Source organism: Hylaeus volcanicus, chromosome 4 (genome assembly GCF_026283585.1).
Source record: "Hylaeus volcanicus isolate JK05 chromosome 4, UHH_iyHylVolc1.0_haploid, whole genome shotgun sequence".
NCBI lineage: Eukaryota > Metazoa > Arthropoda > Insecta > Hymenoptera > Colletidae > Hylaeus > Hylaeus volcanicus.
This window is the reverse complement of record NC_071979.1, coordinates 27,043,038-27,061,201: the sequence shown is the minus strand read 5'-3', so window position 1 is coordinate 27,061,201 and position 18,164 is coordinate 27,043,038. Positions and strand designations below refer to the sequence as shown.

The 18,164-nt window shown below is 37.5% G+C and overlaps 4 protein-coding genes across 5 annotated transcripts; 2 read left to right on the top strand and 2 right to left on the bottom strand.

The window, feature by feature from the left end:
- Positions 1-69: 69 nt before the first annotated feature.
- On the bottom strand, positions 70-5,315 carry LOC128875190 (golgin subfamily A member 7). The gene is made up of 3 exons (XM_054120577.1): positions 5,123-5,315; positions 4,470-4,634; positions 70-4,133 (listed from the first exon to the last, which is right to left on the bottom strand). The coding sequence occupies exons 1-3, from the start codon at positions 5,129-5,131 to the stop codon at positions 3,843-3,845; spliced, it is 465 nt and encodes a 154-aa protein (XP_053976552.1). The 5' UTR covers positions 5,132-5,315; the 3' UTR covers positions 70-3,842.
- A 17-nt stretch (positions 5,316-5,332) lies between these two features.
- Positions 5,333-8,274, top strand: LOC128875181 (SET and MYND domain-containing protein 4-like). The gene is made up of 6 exons (XM_054120562.1): positions 5,333-5,921; positions 6,018-7,105; positions 7,166-7,443; positions 7,520-7,684; positions 7,762-7,905; positions 7,976-8,274. Exons 2-6 carry the CDS (start codon positions 6,028-6,030, stop codon positions 8,222-8,224), a joined length of 1,914 nt encoding a protein of 637 aa, XP_053976537.1. The 5' UTR covers positions 5,333-5,921; positions 6,018-6,027; the 3' UTR covers positions 8,225-8,274.
- Positions 8,275-9,114: 840 nt separating this feature from the next.
- LOC128875178 (poly [ADP-ribose] polymerase tankyrase) lies at positions 9,115-17,604 on the top strand. 2 transcript variants are annotated; one of them, XM_054120556.1, is made up of 13 exons: positions 9,115-9,267; positions 12,031-12,414; positions 13,035-13,237; positions 13,308-13,633; positions 13,779-14,032; positions 14,111-14,444; positions 14,545-14,675; positions 14,755-14,983; positions 15,174-15,559; positions 15,642-16,094; positions 16,192-16,724; positions 16,807-17,156; positions 17,251-17,604. In XM_054120556.1, exons 2-13 carry the CDS (start codon positions 12,222-12,224, stop codon positions 17,489-17,491), a joined length of 3,633 nt encoding a protein of 1,210 aa, XP_053976531.1. In that variant the 5' UTR covers positions 9,115-9,267; positions 12,031-12,221; the 3' UTR covers positions 17,492-17,604. The 2 variants fall into 2 exon arrangements, with proteins under 2 accessions (XP_053976531.1, XP_053976532.1); XM_054120557.1 differs by lacking the exons at positions 9,115-9,267; positions 14,111-14,444; positions 14,545-14,675 and having other exon boundaries at positions 12,071-12,414.
- Positions 9,222-11,994, bottom strand: LOC128875183 (uncharacterized). Its single transcript, XM_054120563.1, has 8 exons — positions 11,467-11,994; positions 11,096-11,393; positions 10,874-11,027; positions 10,654-10,796; positions 10,378-10,574; positions 9,910-10,303; positions 9,605-9,844; positions 9,222-9,539 (listed from the first exon to the last, which is right to left on the bottom strand). The coding sequence occupies exons 1-8, from the start codon at positions 11,554-11,556 to the stop codon at positions 9,364-9,366; spliced, it is 1,692 nt and encodes a 563-aa protein (XP_053976538.1). The 5' UTR covers positions 11,557-11,994; the 3' UTR covers positions 9,222-9,363.
- Positions 17,605-18,164: the final 560 nt, after the last annotated feature.

Here is an 18,164-nt window from a genome sequence, read left to right as displayed (position 1 = left end):
GTTTACTGTGCGGTAGAACCTCGTTTATCCGCGCTTCGTTTAGACGAACAAAATCATGCTCGCGAGGAACATCATCCAACTGTTGCGCGACGATTTTAATGAAACTTGGTACACAGCTGGAGCATCGAAAAAACGTTGGGCACGTATTTTTTTTATGTCGGCTGATTCATGTACGATTCATGAGAACTACCCTCGAACGTCGCGTTATGCGTCACGAATCAACCGACGTAAGGAGATACGCGTCCGATGCATTTCATTGTTTCATCTGTGTACCAAGTTTCGTTAAAATCGGCGCGTTACTGTACGTGCTCTGTACTGTATTCCATTGTTCCTCAGGAGGAAACGAATCGAGGCGAACGATCGTTGACGAGTGGTCACGCGAATTAACAAATCTCGACGAGGTCCTCACCGACGGCGGTGACATTTGCATACCGATTGCGGCAGAGAATCGACTTACGATATTATCGATGTACGAAGAGAGCCGCGGTGTTTTTAAGCGAACGTGAGAAATTCAGCGACACGAGTTAGACTGGTTTCTAGTCTTTTGATATAGCTACGAGCGAGCATGCCTGTCGGAGACTATCGCGAACGACAAAATAAAATCTGAATGTGCTCAAACTCGCTGGTGTCTTCCCAATCTCTTCACCTCTCCCCCACTGTTTCCTTCGAGGTATACGACGCGTGCGTATTTTTCTGTTTACAGGATCGTAGGCGCCGATTACAACGTTTCTACGTGTAACCTTCTCTGTCTCCCCCCCCCCCCCTCTCTCTCTCTCTCTCTCTTTATGACTTTTACGTAGTTTTTATTATTAAAACTTTTAGAAATTACACTCGAACGATGGTGTTCTTTACAGTAACGAATCATCAAACGTTTTGGTCCTACAATTAAATTAAGTATAACAAACGGTACTTCTCTCGTGATACTCAGTGTTGTTGACGATTAATTCGCTATTTACACCATTGTACGCAACGTCGCGTTGCGTACGCGCGGAGCCTGCCGCGCGTAACCTTGCGACGCGAGTAAACCAGAACCGTGAACGGCGTTCTCGAGTTTGTTTTCTTTGTTTTTTTCTTTCTTTCGTTCCCGATTACAATCACTCAAGATCGTCCGTAAGGCTGTTGAGATTCGTTTCTTTCGTTCGTTTCGTTCGCTGGTAACGGAAAATAAATTGTCGGAGGCAGTGGCGCGGCTATTTGGCAAGATTCGTCGACCCCTACCGTGGTTAAATATTTGCGGCTTCCTGGTGTCCAGCCGTGACATTTTGGAAACGTGTTTGGACGTGTTGCCCGCTCCTAACTTCGATCGAATTTCTCGACGACCCACTGAAACCATAGTATGATACCACGTGATACTTTACGCTGTTAAGCGACGCTGAACGATACCTCACGCGGTGGCCGTTGGATAATGATAATGCACGCTATTATTACCTATAGAAATAATTCTCTGCCTTAATATTTAATCATTTATAACTTTCACTTAAGTAGAAATATTTTGTTATTATATAATAAATTGTCAACCTTCTACATTCTCGACCTAGTCCAAACCTGATGGCCATTGGAACGTGTGTACACGTATATAGGAGGATTCGTAGCCATAAATGCGTGCTTGATAATTACAGTAACTGTAGAAGAATAACGATAAGCGAAATCTGATGGCTACTAATGTTCGTACGGATGCATCGGAATGACCGTCAGGTTAAGACTCAGGTGTAGATACATTGTGACAGAGATCAGGCCGAGAACTTGGAATCTATATAAATATATCCGTTTAAACTAGAGTTACGAATAATTCAATACCGAGGCACAGAATTAATTTCTACGCCTAAAATACATGATACCGTCTGATGAATGCTCATCTATAATACTCGATGACACTTTACGATGCATGTGCACTGATATTAAATGCGACTATGCGATATTACAATATTATACAGCTAGGTAGGCTTAATAGACGATAGATTAATTTTCCTCCAGCCGCGTTAAAGCAACCAAACGACGCTGTTCGGTACCATACTCCATGCACAGGTATAAACGTCGAAACACACTTCCAAGCTGGCACACTTTACATCCCAAAAGTCTCTCGCACGGTGTCAACCGTAAGTAATCCAGGTCCTGAAAGCCTCGAAGATTTTATCCATCGGGTCGATCGCATGATTACGTCGAGCAGGCTCCGCATTCATTGTGACCAAGGACGAGACCGAATACCCCACCGCGGTATAAAATTAATCGTGCTCCTCTTTGTGACGCAGTACGTGGTAGAGGTAAGTATACCCAACGCTCGAGGCAGACTTAACGATTGTATATATGTATAGTCGTTGCTGTAAATCAGACGGCCGCGCGAAAGTCACGAAGAAAAATATATAGAATCAGATGTCACGCTTGAGATCAAATCGTTTCCTTAAAACGAATCGAATCGTGAACGATTTAAAAAAAAAAAAAAAAAAAAACACACAAACGTGCACCCCGCGTAACCACCGGATGCGTAGAGAGATTTCCGAAGGTTGAGTCGCTCATGCGGTATCGTACAAAAATATAAAATAAAAAAATCATCACGCACACAACATACGTACACCTGGGCACCGGAACGTCGGTGCGCGAACGTGTAATCGTAATTTATCCTTGATCACAATGTTCACACGATTCAATCAGTTTAATACATTGTATTCTACTAATATAATCACCTCGTTTTCTCTCCTATTTTTTTTTTTTTCATTCCACTTCTTTCTTTCTCTCTCTTTGTTTGTTTGTACAATTTTTCTTAGCCAATCCCTGGATTTCTCAGCGCAAATACTTTGTGCCAGCAATTTCGATCGAATTCTTCGGTTGGTTTGTTTCTTTGAAGAGGTGTCATCCACGACAAGTGAACACCTGGCTCGTACGTGTGTTCGAAACGAAAACGGAAAATTGACCGTAAGCATCATCGTGGAAGATATATCGCGGAAGAGGAAAATATAATTCAAGTGTCTGCTTAGTGTTTACGAAGCGTTTAAACTTATAACGTGAAAAAACGTTTTCAGTACTTGACGAAGATGTTAGAATCAAACTTGACGCCGAGTCCGTTTGTTTTGTTTTCTATTTCGAACAGCATGGAACTCAAGTCTGATTCACGTGTCGCCTGTTAAATGCAGATGACGATAAAGTCTTTAAACGAACAGTAAAAAAGAACTGTTCGAACCTCGCCCAACGCGCGAAGAAACGACGCACATGGGATCTGCGAATCAGTTCCTCGTAAGAAACAGTTTGTTCTGAATAAACATATACCTCGTTCCTTTGCTGTAGTTGTTTTGTTTGCACCGGTGTATTACCGTACGCGCATAAAATTTAACTTGTACAATACCGCGGTACGTGTCCATGTTTCGAATGAACTCTGTACACGAGATACAATAATTTTCAAGCAAACGAAACATACATGCAAGCGAACCCTGTTAATCTTTTCGGACGAAACTTTTATGAATCTTTTTGAGATCGCAGACTCAAAATCATAAGTCTAGTCGACCAACGTGAAATCGTTAAATTTCAACGATACACCAGCGAAATATAAAGTCTGTCATAGAACAAGAGAATCGATTCTCATCCTGTGCAACTTCGAAGAGGACAAGCTTCGTTCCTTGAATTCGTGACGATATTGCATGTATGTTTACAGAACGATTCGCTGAAAATATAAATTTTCGTTATTCGTGGCTCGTAACAAAATTCATATCGCGCAACTAAATCAAAGGAGGTCGGAGTTGAACGTAATTATGTCCAGAAACACTCATCGGCTCACGTGGGTCTGCAATCCTGGCAAAGTGGCAGAAGCGCGCGGATCACATAAAGAACTCCCTGGATCGGCTAATGTGCAGTCACGATGCAGGTCTGTCCAATACTGAAATTTCTATTAACCTAAGTCCACGAATCGTCGGGTCTGTCAATAACAGCCCGCGCGGCTTATAGACTCTGTCATTTTGTTCACTAACAAACTTTGCCACTTTTCGCAAACACTTCTCGTAATGAGTCTCTGTGCATATGTAAATTAGGTAACCGGTGAGACAAGCCAGGCAGCCTTCGCAGTACGTGGAACAACTGGCCCGTTCCGCTTCGGCAAAGTAGTTGTTCAACTGAGTGATCGTATACTCGAACGACTGTCTGTCCAGCTAAATCAAGGAGCAAGACAGCAAAAAATGTTCAATAAATTACAAATTTAACAAATACTTCGATTCGAACGGTACAATGGAAAAAAGTAAGAATTATTTGCTTCTCTGCATCCTAGCTTACAAGAAAAAGGAAGACAGCAAAACATTTCTTCAAATTACAAAACATCCTATAGGGAACTTGAGCGCATACACAAATCCAGGCAAACAAACATATAGACAATAAAAATATGAAACATATGCGATATTATAGAGAAATATGTAACTATTGTAGCAAAACTGAGCACATTTTAATAATATGAATTTTATAAGTAATCAAAGTAAGATTTTATTACGTACTCTACTCTCCAATTCCGTGGGAAACTCTGTCTGAAACTTAACCATGGTGCCTTCGCTGTAGTCGCGTTGTATAAAAACTTTTTGACAATTTGGAGGAGGCCCCCCACCTCCTTGCCCTCGACCAGCCGACATGTCCTCCAAGGGTGTAAGGGCAGCATGATTGCCCTAGAAAAGAAAGGTATCTTATGAGTACAAAATTGTCTGCAATTTCTTATATTCGTTCTTTTACTAGTTTACCCTATTATCCATATACAATAATGTTTCTCTATCTAAAAAATCTCTAAGAAGCATGTACATTCAATCGAACCAGTCTTAAAACAATATAGCAAGGAATATGCAAATTTTACTTTTTGGCTTAAACAATTCATTTGTAACCCAGAGTTGTGGGAGTGACTCAAGTCCCAGAAGAACAAAATTTGTTTGAAATAAACACTGCTGTAGGATGTCTAACCACAAAACCGCACCCAAATTACTGTGACAAAAACTGTCCACTCAAAATCGAAAACGTATGAAAGGATAGAATGACATATCAAACCTAAAGTCACGGAACTCTAACATGATGTAAGCCATTCGAAACAAGCGAGGAACGAAAATGTTTCAAAGAGCGATTGATAGTGAGAGAGTTAGAGGTGAAGTACGAAAAATGAACTTACCAATGACATTTTGAGCTTCGTCTTGATGATTTGGTAGAACAGGTCGGTTGAAAATAATCTCGACTCGCTGGTCGGACGCGATGTGAGACGACAAAACCGACGGATCGAACGACGAGAAACGTATCTTGGAAAATACGGAAGATAGTGCTCTGACCGACCGACTATGGCACCAAGTCGCCATTAAGGATGCGCGCGCAACTCCTTGTAATTGAAATAGACGATTCACGGTACCTTCGCAAAACTCAGTTACACTAATCAAATATGATCTTATTGTTAGTCGTATACAAGTAGAAGTAACATTACAGCTTAGATAATGTTTCACAATCGAACGTAACGCCTTTATATGTATTTCGTTACTGTTCGAGTTATTTTATTATCAGCTGTAATCGTTCCATGCGATTCTACTCTTGCCTCTACGATCTACCCATATACATACAATATACATACAAAATAATTTTCCCGATCTCATTATGATGTTTTTAAGAAAATGTAACGCATGTACATGTAACACGACTTGTACTCGTCTTTCTTATTATAATAATATCCTATTTGTACTTTCTCTAAACTTATGCACTCTGAATTAAACTCTTAGAGCGCACTATTTTAGTCCGTGTACCAAAAATGACCACGCGGAAAGTTAAGTCACTCTTATAATAGAAGTTCGCACGATTCCCTTCTTATCACAGAACGATCGAAAACGTGCGTGAATATTTTGAATGTTTCGAAAACTGATAGAATCGCGTATTTTTATCGCAAACGAAAAGAAAGTGATATATAAAGCCGTCGAATTATACGAAAGGTATTGTACTCCGAGCAAAACCCGCCAATGTATCGTTTAAAAAATGTATTTAAAATTAGAAGTAATTTTCAATTAATACGTAGCTTCGTATTGTAGCAAATAAAATATGGAAGTGACAGAAGCATGGAATACGCTAAAAGAAAGGATAATTGCGAATAATAACGAAGATGTAGTTAATGAATTCGAAATGCTAGACACCGACGAGGAACGCATTATATTTACACTTAATATTATGTTAAAATATGATATACTTCCTATTGTAAGTTGTGATGCAAAGAATGCAAAGGAATCCGAGAGATTAAGAGAACGCGGTAACAAGGTATTTGTTTCCTCGCCATTGACGAGTACTTCTTGTATAGAAGCATTGAAACTGTATACGAAAAGTATCGTTTACGCTCCTTATCCATCCGAACAGCTTGCACTTGGATACGCTAATAGATCTGCAGTTTTGATAAAATTGCATAAATACGAAGAATGCGTTCGCGATATAAATAGAGCATTGGCATTACAGTATCCAGATAATTTGAAAGCTAAGATTTATGCAAGAAAAATCGATTGTTTCGAAGTTCTGAAGCATCCTACCATGGAAGATGCTATCAAAGAAGCACAAGAATGGTTAAATAAAATATCTTTCAGTAATGTTCATTGTAAGAACTTGAACGAAAAACTTATTTCCAAAGAAGAAATGGGAAAATCGTACAACTCGAAGGAACAAAACGATGCGAAATGCAAAAATAAATCTCCTTTTCCTGTACTAAAGACGCGCAATATTAAAATTCCTTGCATTTCGGATGCATTAACTCTAATGTACAACAAACAATACGGTAGACACATTGTCGCTACTCGTAAAATAAATCCTGGTGAAATAATCGCTATAGAAAAGCCATACTCGTTACTCTTGAGTCCTGCAAATATGTACACACATTGCTCAAACTGCTTAGAACTATCTTGGGCTAACATTCCTTGTGACTATTGTATTTACGCCATGTATTGCTCGGAAGAATGTAAGACTTTGGGTTGGAAAAAATATCACGACATGGAATGCTCTGTATACCCTTGTATGATGAAGATGAACTTTAGCACATCACAATTGTTTAGCTTACGACTCGCTATACAGGCTATGAAGGAAGCTTCAAGTATACAAGAGTTAAGGGAAGAATTGAAAGAAGTAGACGATTGCAATGGTAATTAACTGTCTACATTACATATGAAAAAGCACTAATTTTAGTTGTGTACTCCTTTAGATTCATGCACAAAAGGTTTTTCAAAGAATGGTATCTTTGAAAGCGATAAATACAGAAGTTTATGGGGACTGGATACCCATAAAGAAGATGCAAAAGACCGCCTGTTTATCAGATCTCTGAATGCTAGTTTTATATTGTACATCTTGGCAACGTATACCAACATGTTTGGAAGCCCACTCAAAAAAGATATATCTATGTTAGCAGAAACCCCTGATGTTACATTCATTGGCAGCCTTATATTAAGGCACCAGCAGTTGATTCCCTGTAATAGGCACGGTGTATGTAATAATAGAAAGATTATAGGAAGATTTTGACAGGTAAATTTGGTTTGTCAAGGTTTTACTGTATTTGTAGATATCAGAAATGCCGATCCCTGAAATGCATCCTCTTTCGCGTGGTTCTGCAATTATGCCATCTATGTGTTTTATTAATCACAGCTGTGATCCAAATATAGCTAGAATAACAAGGTCTGGGTATATGATTATGTCTGCTTTATATCCAATTGAAAAAGGTGAACAGGTATACAAACAAATATTTAAATTATTTGTAAAAGTTATATTTGAGAAATGGTACCAACAAATGTTATTTTCTTTAAGATATTCGACAGTTATAGTCAACTTTACGTGTATGTACAAAAAGCTGTGAGACAGAAATATCTTCTGGAAAAGTATTATTTCAAGTGCAATTGCTTACCATGCCAGGAAAATTGGCCGCTATTCAACGATCTAAAATCATGTGTAGTAAGTTAACAATGAAACATAAATCGAATAATTACAATTAAATACTTATTTTTGCTATATCCGACTGTAGAATTTGGACTTGAAGAAGGAAATACTATATGAGGCTAATCAAGTACTAAAGAAATTCAAGACATACAGAGACGATGCTAGCAAAGGAAATATTCTGGATGGGTCTAGCATCGCAAATGACATAATAAAAATGATTAACATTTTATATTACCAAACGCCAAAACCCTGCCTAGAAGTTTCGAAAATGATAGAAGCTTTGAAATGCGTCTTCTATTTGACAGGGAACCGATATGAAATTCCTAAACTGTGAACGTGTAACTAAATAAACGGCCATTTTGTGAAAAATAAATGTACGCTTTCAGGATACTTTGTTTATTTATAATACATTTCAATTTATCGTAAATGTAGGGGATTTCAGAAGCTATCTAATCACGTTACTCGTACGGTAGATAGGAAAGATTGATTCAACTTGATAACAAAACAATTTATTCAAAACTACGAGCTACTCTTTGAACGATACAAAAATCATCGAAAATGCTATGCGGGTTTCGCGCCAAAAATGGAATGCACGTCTATGTCAGCAAAGCTAGAAGAGAAGCTCGGTCAAGTTAAACACACGCGTGTTTATATATGGAAGCACAACTCATCTAAATCTTAAATAACACTATCTAACGTATTATTTTGCGGTAACAAGAATATCAAATAAAATGTGCATATAGACAAGCACCGCTCACTAAGCACTCCGTGAGCGGGTGAGCAAATATGGCGGTTACTACTGGTAGCAAGCACTGAACTTTATTATTGGTTTTAGTACCAGTGATCGATACTTAGGCCCAGATACATATATAAAAGCTGATAAATATTTACATAATATATTAAAATAATATACTGTAGTATTTTAAGGCAAAGAATCGTATTAATTATGTATTTATGAAAAATAAAGAATAATTGATTCAAAGGTATCGATAGCATCATCTAGCGTTCAAAATAGAAAACTATTCCACTACTAAAAACCTTTTTACTATTTATATTATTTATTTAATATCTCTATGAATTTCCATCACAAAACTGTTATTATTATACTATTGTATGTAAACAGTACTTTTATCTTCAAACGTATCAAAATGTAATATGTATTCAACGAATAATAACCTATAACAAGTACAATAACCTATATATTATAAAGCATTATCTCTCATTTCCAAAGTTACATAAAACTTCACACGCAAAAATATGTTAATACCTATGTTTCGTGTGATGTAATAGATGCAATTCTTGCATAAATATTTAATATTTAATCATTGTTACGCTATAACTGTGCAAACACGAGGATTATCGATAATCAAAAAACATGTAAGAAATACGATCATTATATGTAGTCAAAATATCATTTTTATTCGCCTAATATGTGCATACATAGATTTATTTTACTTTTCTCTTAAATCGATGTTACATACTCGGTGTGGGTAAAGATTCTACGAGCTTCGTAATTTTACATGAAAGATCAAAAATGTCTTTCATTGTATCATTTACATTCACAGATTCAAGTTCCATGCTTTGAGTTTTGGATCTCTTTGGTGTTTCGACTATTTGTGATCTCATTGGAGTAGATGCTGCATTATTACCTAAAGGAACATTATTTTACTGTTATATGTTCATTTGCTTATCCAATCATTTTTTTATTACAAACCCTTAAAATTATTTTGCTTTGAACTGCTTGGACTAAACAATCGTGTATATATTGGAGACATCTCTCTTTTATTAGGAGTTTTCTGGTTACATGTTAATAATTGTCTCTTAGGAGAGTTCCAAGTCTGCATAACATTTTCCAGACTGTTATTAAATTGATTGTTTACTGGTGATTGGTTAGGTGAAACTGTTTTATACTGTCTATTAAGTGGATGCCTTTTAAACAAATGGTTGTATTTACCTACAGATTATTTATGAAATTAAGAATATTAATCTTTTGTTATCCTTAGGGAAAGTAATTATTACCTTTCAATGGTGAAAAGCATAATCTTTTGTATAATTTTTCATCTCCTTTGCATACATTAATAGAAAAGTTCAGTTCTGGTGAAGTGTACAATATTTTTTCACTCATCAAATTAAAGAAATCTGTTTCCATAGTATAGTTTAAAGATTTCTCTTGTGAAGTATGACATTGTACATCATGTAACTTATTGGAAACTTTGAATTCCAGTTTTTGAAATGATTCTTCCATGGATTTTAGCTTTTCACAGTGCTCGAAAATTGTTGATTCGTAGTTTGATAAGTCTATTGGAATATTTACTGTTAGGCAATATTCCATATGCTTTAATGTTTTATTGAATATTAACAATAGAGTGTGAAGTATTAAGCAGCCATTCTTATATAATCCTTTGTTAATGTGCTTTAAACAAAACACATTGTGAGTTGTTGATTAAATTATTAACAGCACCCATAATTTCATATTAGTTTATATACCTGTATGTTGTTACCAAAACACAGAGGTACTATTCCAGTATTTATATTTGTAAGATCTTTACCATGAAAAATTTTACAATCAACAAATAAATTCGTACTTAAATTGTCTAATGTATTACTAAGAATTTTCAGTTTGTTTAAATTTGATTTGATGTTTTGAAGATACTTAATATTATCTTTAATATTTGTTTTCCACACTAAAAATTTTAATTGAGATAATTTAATATTTAAATTAAATTATTGTCAATTTTAAATAATCGTATACGATATACACACTGTTTATAATGTCTGAGTTTTCAATATTTCTTAATTCTGCTAGAATTAATGGGCTAACTGGAGCCATAGGTATCCATTTTTCTATTGTTTCCATTGTATTAAAGATGTCAGTTTGTACAGTTTTTAAATGATCACTTGTGTTTCTACAAATAAAGAAGAAAATATATTTTTACAGAGAATACAAAGCAGTAGAATGTACGAAGTAAAAAAGAAACTATACTGCATATAGTGTTCAAAATTTTTTGAAATAAGTTTTATCTTTTTGTGAAACTTAAAAATATTAATGTTATGTCTTCGATTTATATTGATTAAGAAAGTTTTAGTTATATTGTAGTTGATCCCTGCTTTTGGAGGCTGTAATAATGTTGTATCATCTAAAAAAAAATATTGTTAACAAGTTTATAAAGAAATTGAATACTTAATTTTACTTTTAAGGATTTACTTTGTCTACTAAGGTAAGCTCTAAGGCTAATTACTGATATTTTCCACATAATATTCAAGAATTTCGTTCCTGTTGCGTGAAATAATCGAGATATGAGTATTTGTGGAAATTCTATATCAGGATTTTCGTTAGCTAAAATCTCTAAATAATTTTTTATTTCTGCACGATATCGTTTTTCATCCGCTTTGTTCATTATCGGCCAGTTAACCATTTTTTTAAATTCCTTCGAATTATGCACGGACAACAAGTAATGCGAGACATGAATGAAACCAGAAGAATTAGGCTTATCAAACATTCCCTATAAATCGTTATATATTAAGATCATAAATAGTAATTAACTTAAACAGCATTTCGTTTCAATTATATTATACCTTTCTCAAGTGTTTGGTACATTCGAACGATGCTGGCACAACTTGCATAAGTAGAAACACATTATTATAAAACGAAGTATCGATCGACATATTTTATTCTTTTATACGTTATATATGTTTTATATAAAAATTTCCGTATGACTTGAATTAACGTATACACGAGCGATCCACACTTCTACCTGTTGGAAGACTGCCTTACGACAGTCTTTGCGTCCTTCAAATGACTATGTTTTTTATGCTACACAGTAGTCATTTACAATGTGTATATTTTATAAATGATAAACCATCTACCCTTAAAACTATATACTATTAGCTATAGCTTTTCATTATCTACTGTACAAAAATTTATTAGCAAGTCAGGGTCATGCTTGGAGACCTCTCCTTGGAGTCGGTTTATTATTGTCCGTTCTTCTCTATCGAATTGGATTGCCGATAGGCGTTAAATTTTTGTTTAATCGGTGCAATTTGAGGTTATATACATTCTTCCAATTTCGATTCCACCGTTCGTTTGTTTTTTCTATTAAGTATTTCTTTTAAATCTTTGTTTTCCACATGCTTGTGCAGATCCGATTGCCAGGAATTGATTCATACGGTCCGAGCATTTAAAAAATGCACGTTTCTGGGTGGAAGGCGGCGCCACTGGGTTGCGCCTTGTGCCATAGCAACTCATCTCGGTGTCGTCGTGAAAGCTTTCAACACACTATGAGCCAGTGAAGTGTATCTATCGGACAGTGGCGTGAAAATGGCGGAGTAAAATGGCAGGACGTAGATCGACGTTGACAAATGCCGATTCCCTGTCGGGATCGGGAAACACGGATCCGCTGAGGGAGCTGTTCGAGGCGTGCAAAACTGGAGATCTAGCGAGGGTAAAGGCGTTGGTTACACCGAAGACGGTCAATGCTCGAGACACTGCCGGACGCAAGTCCACCCCCCTGCATTTTGCAGCTGGTGAGCTCGATTCTTACATGAACTGTTTCGATTTTATTTCGTTAATGATATTCAGCGCACGGACCGCGATTCGCCTCGATACATAATTATCAAGCCTGGAACGACGACGTTCCAGTGTCACGTCACGGACGTGGATAATATGAAGTTTCGAATGTTGTCATTCGACGATTTAAATGGGGGAGAGTTGGAAAAATAGCGCTCGAGATACTTTATTTTCTATTGTCAGTTTGCATATTAATTTTTGTGGGTATTGATATCGAAAATTCTTGGTTGAACACTTCGCGGTCGACGGAGACACAACCGAAACCTGACGGCAATTTTTCCTACAATTCGTGATTTTATTTACTGGTAATAAGATTACGACACTCCAACTTTCTTTGTCGTAATATTTACATCTTTTTTTTAAATTATAAATGTCAGGAAAACTGAAAACTGATTATGACAAGATGTTTTCAAAGTAAAAAAAAATTGATTAACTGTGGCATAACAATTAAAGGACTTAAAAACTTTGTTACTTTGTACATATCAAATTTAAAACACACTAACTGAATATTTATGTCTACATTAAACAATTGTGTTCATGCAATGTTTTTAATTAATCTTGTATTCTTAATGTGCAGGTTATGGTAGAAGGGATGTAGTAGAATTTCTGCTTTCTGCTGGAGCATCTATACAAGCACGGGACGACGGAGGATTACATCCTCTGCATAATGCTTGCTCATTTGGACATTCTGATGTCGTGAGACTACTATTGGAAGCAGGGGCTAATCCAAATACCAGAGACAACTGGAATTACACTCCTTTGCATGAAGCTGCGATTAAGGTACTTAATTCAATCTACTAATTTTTAGTGTATCTTGTCCATTTGATTAAATATCACATTCTTCCAATAGGGTAAGATAGATGTGTGCATCGCTTTACTACAACATGGAGCGGATGCAAACATCAGAAATACAGAGGAAAAGACAGCACTAGAATTAGCAGACTCTGCAACTAAACCAGTATTAACTGGAGAGTATAAGAAGGATGAGTTGCTAGAAGCGGCGAGATCTGGAAACGAGGAGCGGCTTTTGCAACTTCTAAATCCTTTAAATGTAAATTGCCACGCGAGCGACGGCAGGAGGTCCACGCCATTGCACTTAGCTGCTGGATATAACAGATCTAGAGTAGTACAAATTTTACTACAAAATGGTGCAGACGTGCACGCAAAAGATAAAGGGTAAATATCTAATTTAATGATTAAGTTTTCTTGTGCTTCATGTTTTTGATTGAAGAAAGTAAATATCATTAATATTCTTCGATCGATATATGATTTCTAATGGAAAGTAGCACAATGTAATTCGTTTGCAATGATAATGTTACAGAGGTTTAGTTCCACTCCATAACGCTTGTTCGTACGGCCATTTCGAGGTAACGGAAGCACTTCTGAAACATGGTGCAGCAGTTAATGCTAGCGATTTGTGGGCATTCACTCCGCTGCACGAAGCTGCTAGTAAATCCAGAGCCGAGGTGTGCTCGTTACTTTTAAGCGAGGGTGCAGATCCGACTCAATTAAACTGCCACAGTAAGAGCGCCATTGACGTGGCCCCAACATTGGAATTGCAAGAAAGATTAGCATGTATGTTCACTATTTTCGTATTTTGTTTAATGAAAGTACGCGCAGAACGTGACTTTGTTAGATACAATTTAATTGTAGACGAGTACAAGGGCCACTGCCTCTTGGATGCCTGCAGGCAGGCAGATCTTACTAAGTTAAAAAAGTACCTGTCCCAAGAAGTCGTAAATTTTAAACACCCATATACTGGGGACACACCACTCCACTGCGCCGTTGCATCTCCTTATCCCAAGAGAAAACAAGTAATAGAATCATTGATTAGGAAAAATGCTGCCTTAAACGAGAAAAATAAAGACTTTCTTACACCACTTCACGTGGCCACTGATCATTCTCATTACGATGCAATGGATGTGCTGCTTAGACATAATGCGAAAATCAATGCTTTAGATGGATTAGGGCAAACTGCACTACACAGGTACCGTGAATCGTATAAAACGTTTGAAATGTTTCGTTATTATTTTCTGAGAAAATCTTTGATTTCCTTTTATCATTAAAAATTATTATTATATAAACAGGTGCGTTAGAGAAGACAATGTGCAAGCTTGCAGAATATTGTTATCGTACAATGTTGATCCATCTATAGTATCACTTCAGGGCTATACCGCGGCACAAGTAGCTGCAGAAAATGTCCTTAAAATACTACAAGGTTCGGAGTCTAACTTAATCTGAGACGCAATGTAATCGTTTAATCGAGTAATGTTTCCCTTCACGTTTTTGTTTTCCAGATCCGCCAAGCGGGACAGACGACGCGGAAGCGCAGCTGTTAGAGGCAAGTAAATCTGGCGATCTAGCAGCGGTGGAAAGAATTTTACAAACGAATCCACACGCTGTCAATTGTCGCGACTTGGATGGTCGGCATTCCACACCGCTGCACTTCGCAGCGGGATTTAATAGAGTGCCTGTAGTTGAATATTTATTGGCACATGGAGCAGACGTACACGCCAAAGATAAAGGGTAAATTTCACCATGGAAATGTTTAAATAAGTAAAATAATAAGCGAATTCTTTTTTCTTTATTTGCTCTTCGATATACATGTGTTTTTTGGTCGTAAGAGCAATGTTAATTTGACTGTAACATTTTCAAAAATGTTCGACTAACCCACAAAGCGTTTACTTGAAAAAAAAAATTAATTTTCTACTTTCAGTGGACTGGTTCCCTTACACAATGCCTGCTCTTACGGTCATTACGAGGTAACGGAATTATTAGTGAAACATGGTGCGTCGGTAAATGTTGCGGATTTGTGGAAATTCACTCCCCTTCACGAGGCCGCTGCTAAAGGAAAATACGAAATAGTGCGCTTGTTGCTAAGACACGGTGCAGATGCTACTAAAAAAAATAGAGATGGAGCAACACCGTTAGATCTAGTGAGAGACGGTGATCAAGATGTAGCGGACTTGTTGCGAGGGAACAGTGCTCTTTTGGATGCAGCGAAGAAGGGTAATTTAGCCAGGGTACAGCGACTCGTTACTCAAGACAATATCAATTGCAGAGATGCGCAAGGTCGTAACAGTACTCCGTTACACTTGGCTGGTAAGTTGGATTGCTTTTTTTTTATATTTCCTTCGTTACGTATTATTATCGTACATTCTAATCTAATCGTATTTTAACACAGCGGGGTACAATAATTTGGAGGTAGCGGAATTTTTGCTTGAACGTGGAGCAGATGTTAATGCTCAGGATAAAGGAGGATTGATACCCCTGCACAATGCTTCGAGTTATGGTCATTTAGACATCGCTGCGTTACTCATTAAATATAATACTGTAGTAAACGCGACTGACAAATGGGGCTTTACACCACTTCACGAGGCTGCACAGAAAGGAAGAACGCAGCTGTGCGCCCTTTTGTTGGCGCACGGCGCGGATCCTTTCTTGAAAAATCAGGAAGGGCAAACTCCGGTGGATTTAGCTAGCGCTGACGACGTGAGATGCTTATTGCAAGATGCTATGGCTTCGCAGCAAGTAGTACCATCGGTACCATCTGGTAACAGTGGCGTAGGAGTTGCCATTAATTTGAGTGGTAACGGTAATAATACTATTAACAGTAGACCACCCAGTATCGTGGCAGGTATATAAATTTCAATTCTGATATACACCAATATCACTGGTTGTAAATTCAAGTTCAACAATCATATATATTTTATTTACTATTCAAATTTGTTTAGTTCCAGTGACACCTCCGCCGCCTCTCACTCAAGAAACCGTCATTATGCCCTCTGGAACAGCTATGACATTGTGCGTGCCACTCGCGAGACCGTCTTCTTGCTTGAGCCCGATGCCTCCGTCTGAAACATGCTCCGAAAGAGACTCCAAAGATTCCTCGAAAGACAGTTCGAACATCACGACCGTTGCCGGTTTTCTGCAGAGTCTCGGTTTAGAGCAACTCCTGTTGGAATTATTCGAACGCGAACAAATCACATTAGATATACTAGCGGAGATGGGTCACGAAGACTTGAAGCAAGTCGGAGTGTCCGCATACGGCTATAGGCATAAATTAATCAAAGGAATGGAGAAACTTTTAAATACCACTGCCGGTACTCCTTGGCAACCGACTATCGCGCCTGGAACATTGTTGGTGGATTTATTAGCCGAGGACAAAGAATTTTTAGCTGTCGAAGAAGAAATGCAGAGTACTATTAGACAGCACAGAGATAACGGTCATTCTGGTGGCATATTTTCTCGATATAATATAGTTAGGGTACGTCTACTAAGTGCATTTCATTAAAATATCTAAAAATAACATCTTTGCTAATTTAATAACGATCCTTCAAAACAAACAGATTCAAAAAGTGCAAAACCGCAAACTGTGGGAACGTTACGCGCATAGAAGGCAGGAAGTTGCAGAGGAAGTTGGCGCGGCAGCACCATCCTCTCCGAGCACTGGCAATAGAACCACTCCTGGCTCGACCTTGCCCCAAGCGAACGAGAGAATGCTCTTTCACGGTAGTCCATTCATCAACGCTATCGTTCAAAAGGGTTTCGATGAAAGACACGCGTATATCGGGGGTATGTTTGGCGCTGGTATCTATTTCGCGGAACACAGCAGCAAAAGTAATCAGTACGTGTACGGTATATGCGGAGGTACAGGGTGCCCAGCTCATAAAGACAGAAGCTGTTATATCTGCCACCGGTAAATACGCAAACTAAGCAGCACTATTTGAATCAGTATCATGATTAATATTATATATCCCAGTAATATATTCTTTTATGTTTCTCACTTGCAGACACTTATTGCTGTGCCGCGTTACGCTGGGCAAGTCATTCTTGCAATTTTCGGCAATGAAAATGGCTCATGCACCACCAGGTCATCATAGCGTAATGGGCAGGCCATCGCAAGGTGGCCTAGTTTTCCCGGAATATGTTGTGTACAGGGGTGAGCAAGCATATCCTGAGTATCTGATTACGTACCAGATTGCGAGGCCCCAGCAAGAAACCGGAGGAAGCGAAAGTGTTGAGGAACGGTGATCGGAAGAGTCCAGCCCTGCGGCAAGATTCCGAAGTCTCTGTTGCTGTCAGAGATCTCGAACGTGTAACTCTCTGTCTTAAACCATGGTCGAAACAATTTGATTTCATTCGAATTCAATTTCTTCCATTTTTTACCTGCTTTAGCCGAATCATGACCATTCTGATGAATCCGTAAAACAGTGATAGGTGAATTTCAACGATGTTCGTCGAATTCTTTTGTTTAGAAGTTCGAAGAAGACAATTGATAGGACATTTAATTTTTAGCATTTATTTGTGATAACGTAATGGTCTTATTCGACCACGCAATCGTACACACGACTGATTATCGATGTATATTGTCTACGGTGTATATTTCTATATATATATATATATATATCAGCATGAATCAATTAGAATATCGAAGACCAGCATGATTTTTTAATGTAAATGACTAATCGTACATTTGTCTTTGTCTTCTTTGTTGAGAAGAATTACGATAAATATGTAAACATATACGTTCTCCGTAATATATACGCAAGTAATATAATACATTTTAATCATTACACCTAATTGTCGTTTGATAATGGTGAGACGTATGGTATTTCTTAAAGATGAGAGGAAGGCATTTCTATATATGTGTCAATTTAAAACTAAATAATTGTGCTGGTTATAACAACTGTTTTAATCGTATGCG

Excerpts from the sequence above, each read along its gene's own strand:
- LOC128875190 (XM_054120577.1), bottom strand. Across the intron at positions 4,134-4,469 it reads CCACGGAATTGGAGAGTAGA|CTGGACAGACAGTCGTTCGA; the intron begins GTACGTAATAAA and ends TCCTTGATTTAG.
- LOC128875181 (XM_054120562.1), top strand. The coding sequence starts at position 6,028 with ATGGAAGTGACAGAAGCATGGAATACGCTAAAAGAAAGGATAATTGCG. Across the intron at positions 7,106-7,165 it reads AGAAGTAGACGATTGCAATG|ATTCATGCACAAAAGGTTTT; the intron begins GTAATTAACTGT and ends GTACTCCTTTAG. Across the intron at positions 7,906-7,975 it reads ACGATCTAAAATCATGTGTA|AATTTGGACTTGAAGAAGGA; the intron begins GTAAGTTAACAA and ends ATCCGACTGTAG.
- LOC128875183 (XM_054120563.1), bottom strand. The coding sequence starts at position 11,556 with ATGTCGATCGATACTTCGTTTTATAATAATGTGTTTCTACTTATGCAA. Across the intron at positions 10,797-10,873 it reads AATTTTGAACACTATATGCA|AAACACAAGTGATCATTTAA; the intron begins GTATAGTTTCTT and ends CTTTATTTGTAG. Across the intron at positions 10,304-10,377 it reads GTTTTGGTAACAACATACAG|CACATTAACAAAGGATTATA; the intron begins GTATATAAACTA and ends TTTTGTTTAAAG.
- LOC128875178 (XM_054120556.1), top strand. The coding sequence starts at position 12,222 with ATGGCAGGACGTAGATCGACGTTGACAAATGCCGATTCCCTGTCGGGA. Across the intron at positions 14,445-14,544 it reads GGGCAAACTGCACTACACAG|GTGCGTTAGAGAAGACAATG; the intron begins GTACCGTGAATC and ends TTATATAAACAG. Across the intron at positions 14,676-14,754 it reads TGTCCTTAAAATACTACAAG|ATCCGCCAAGCGGGACAGAC; the intron begins GTTCGGAGTCTA and ends TTTGTTTTCCAG.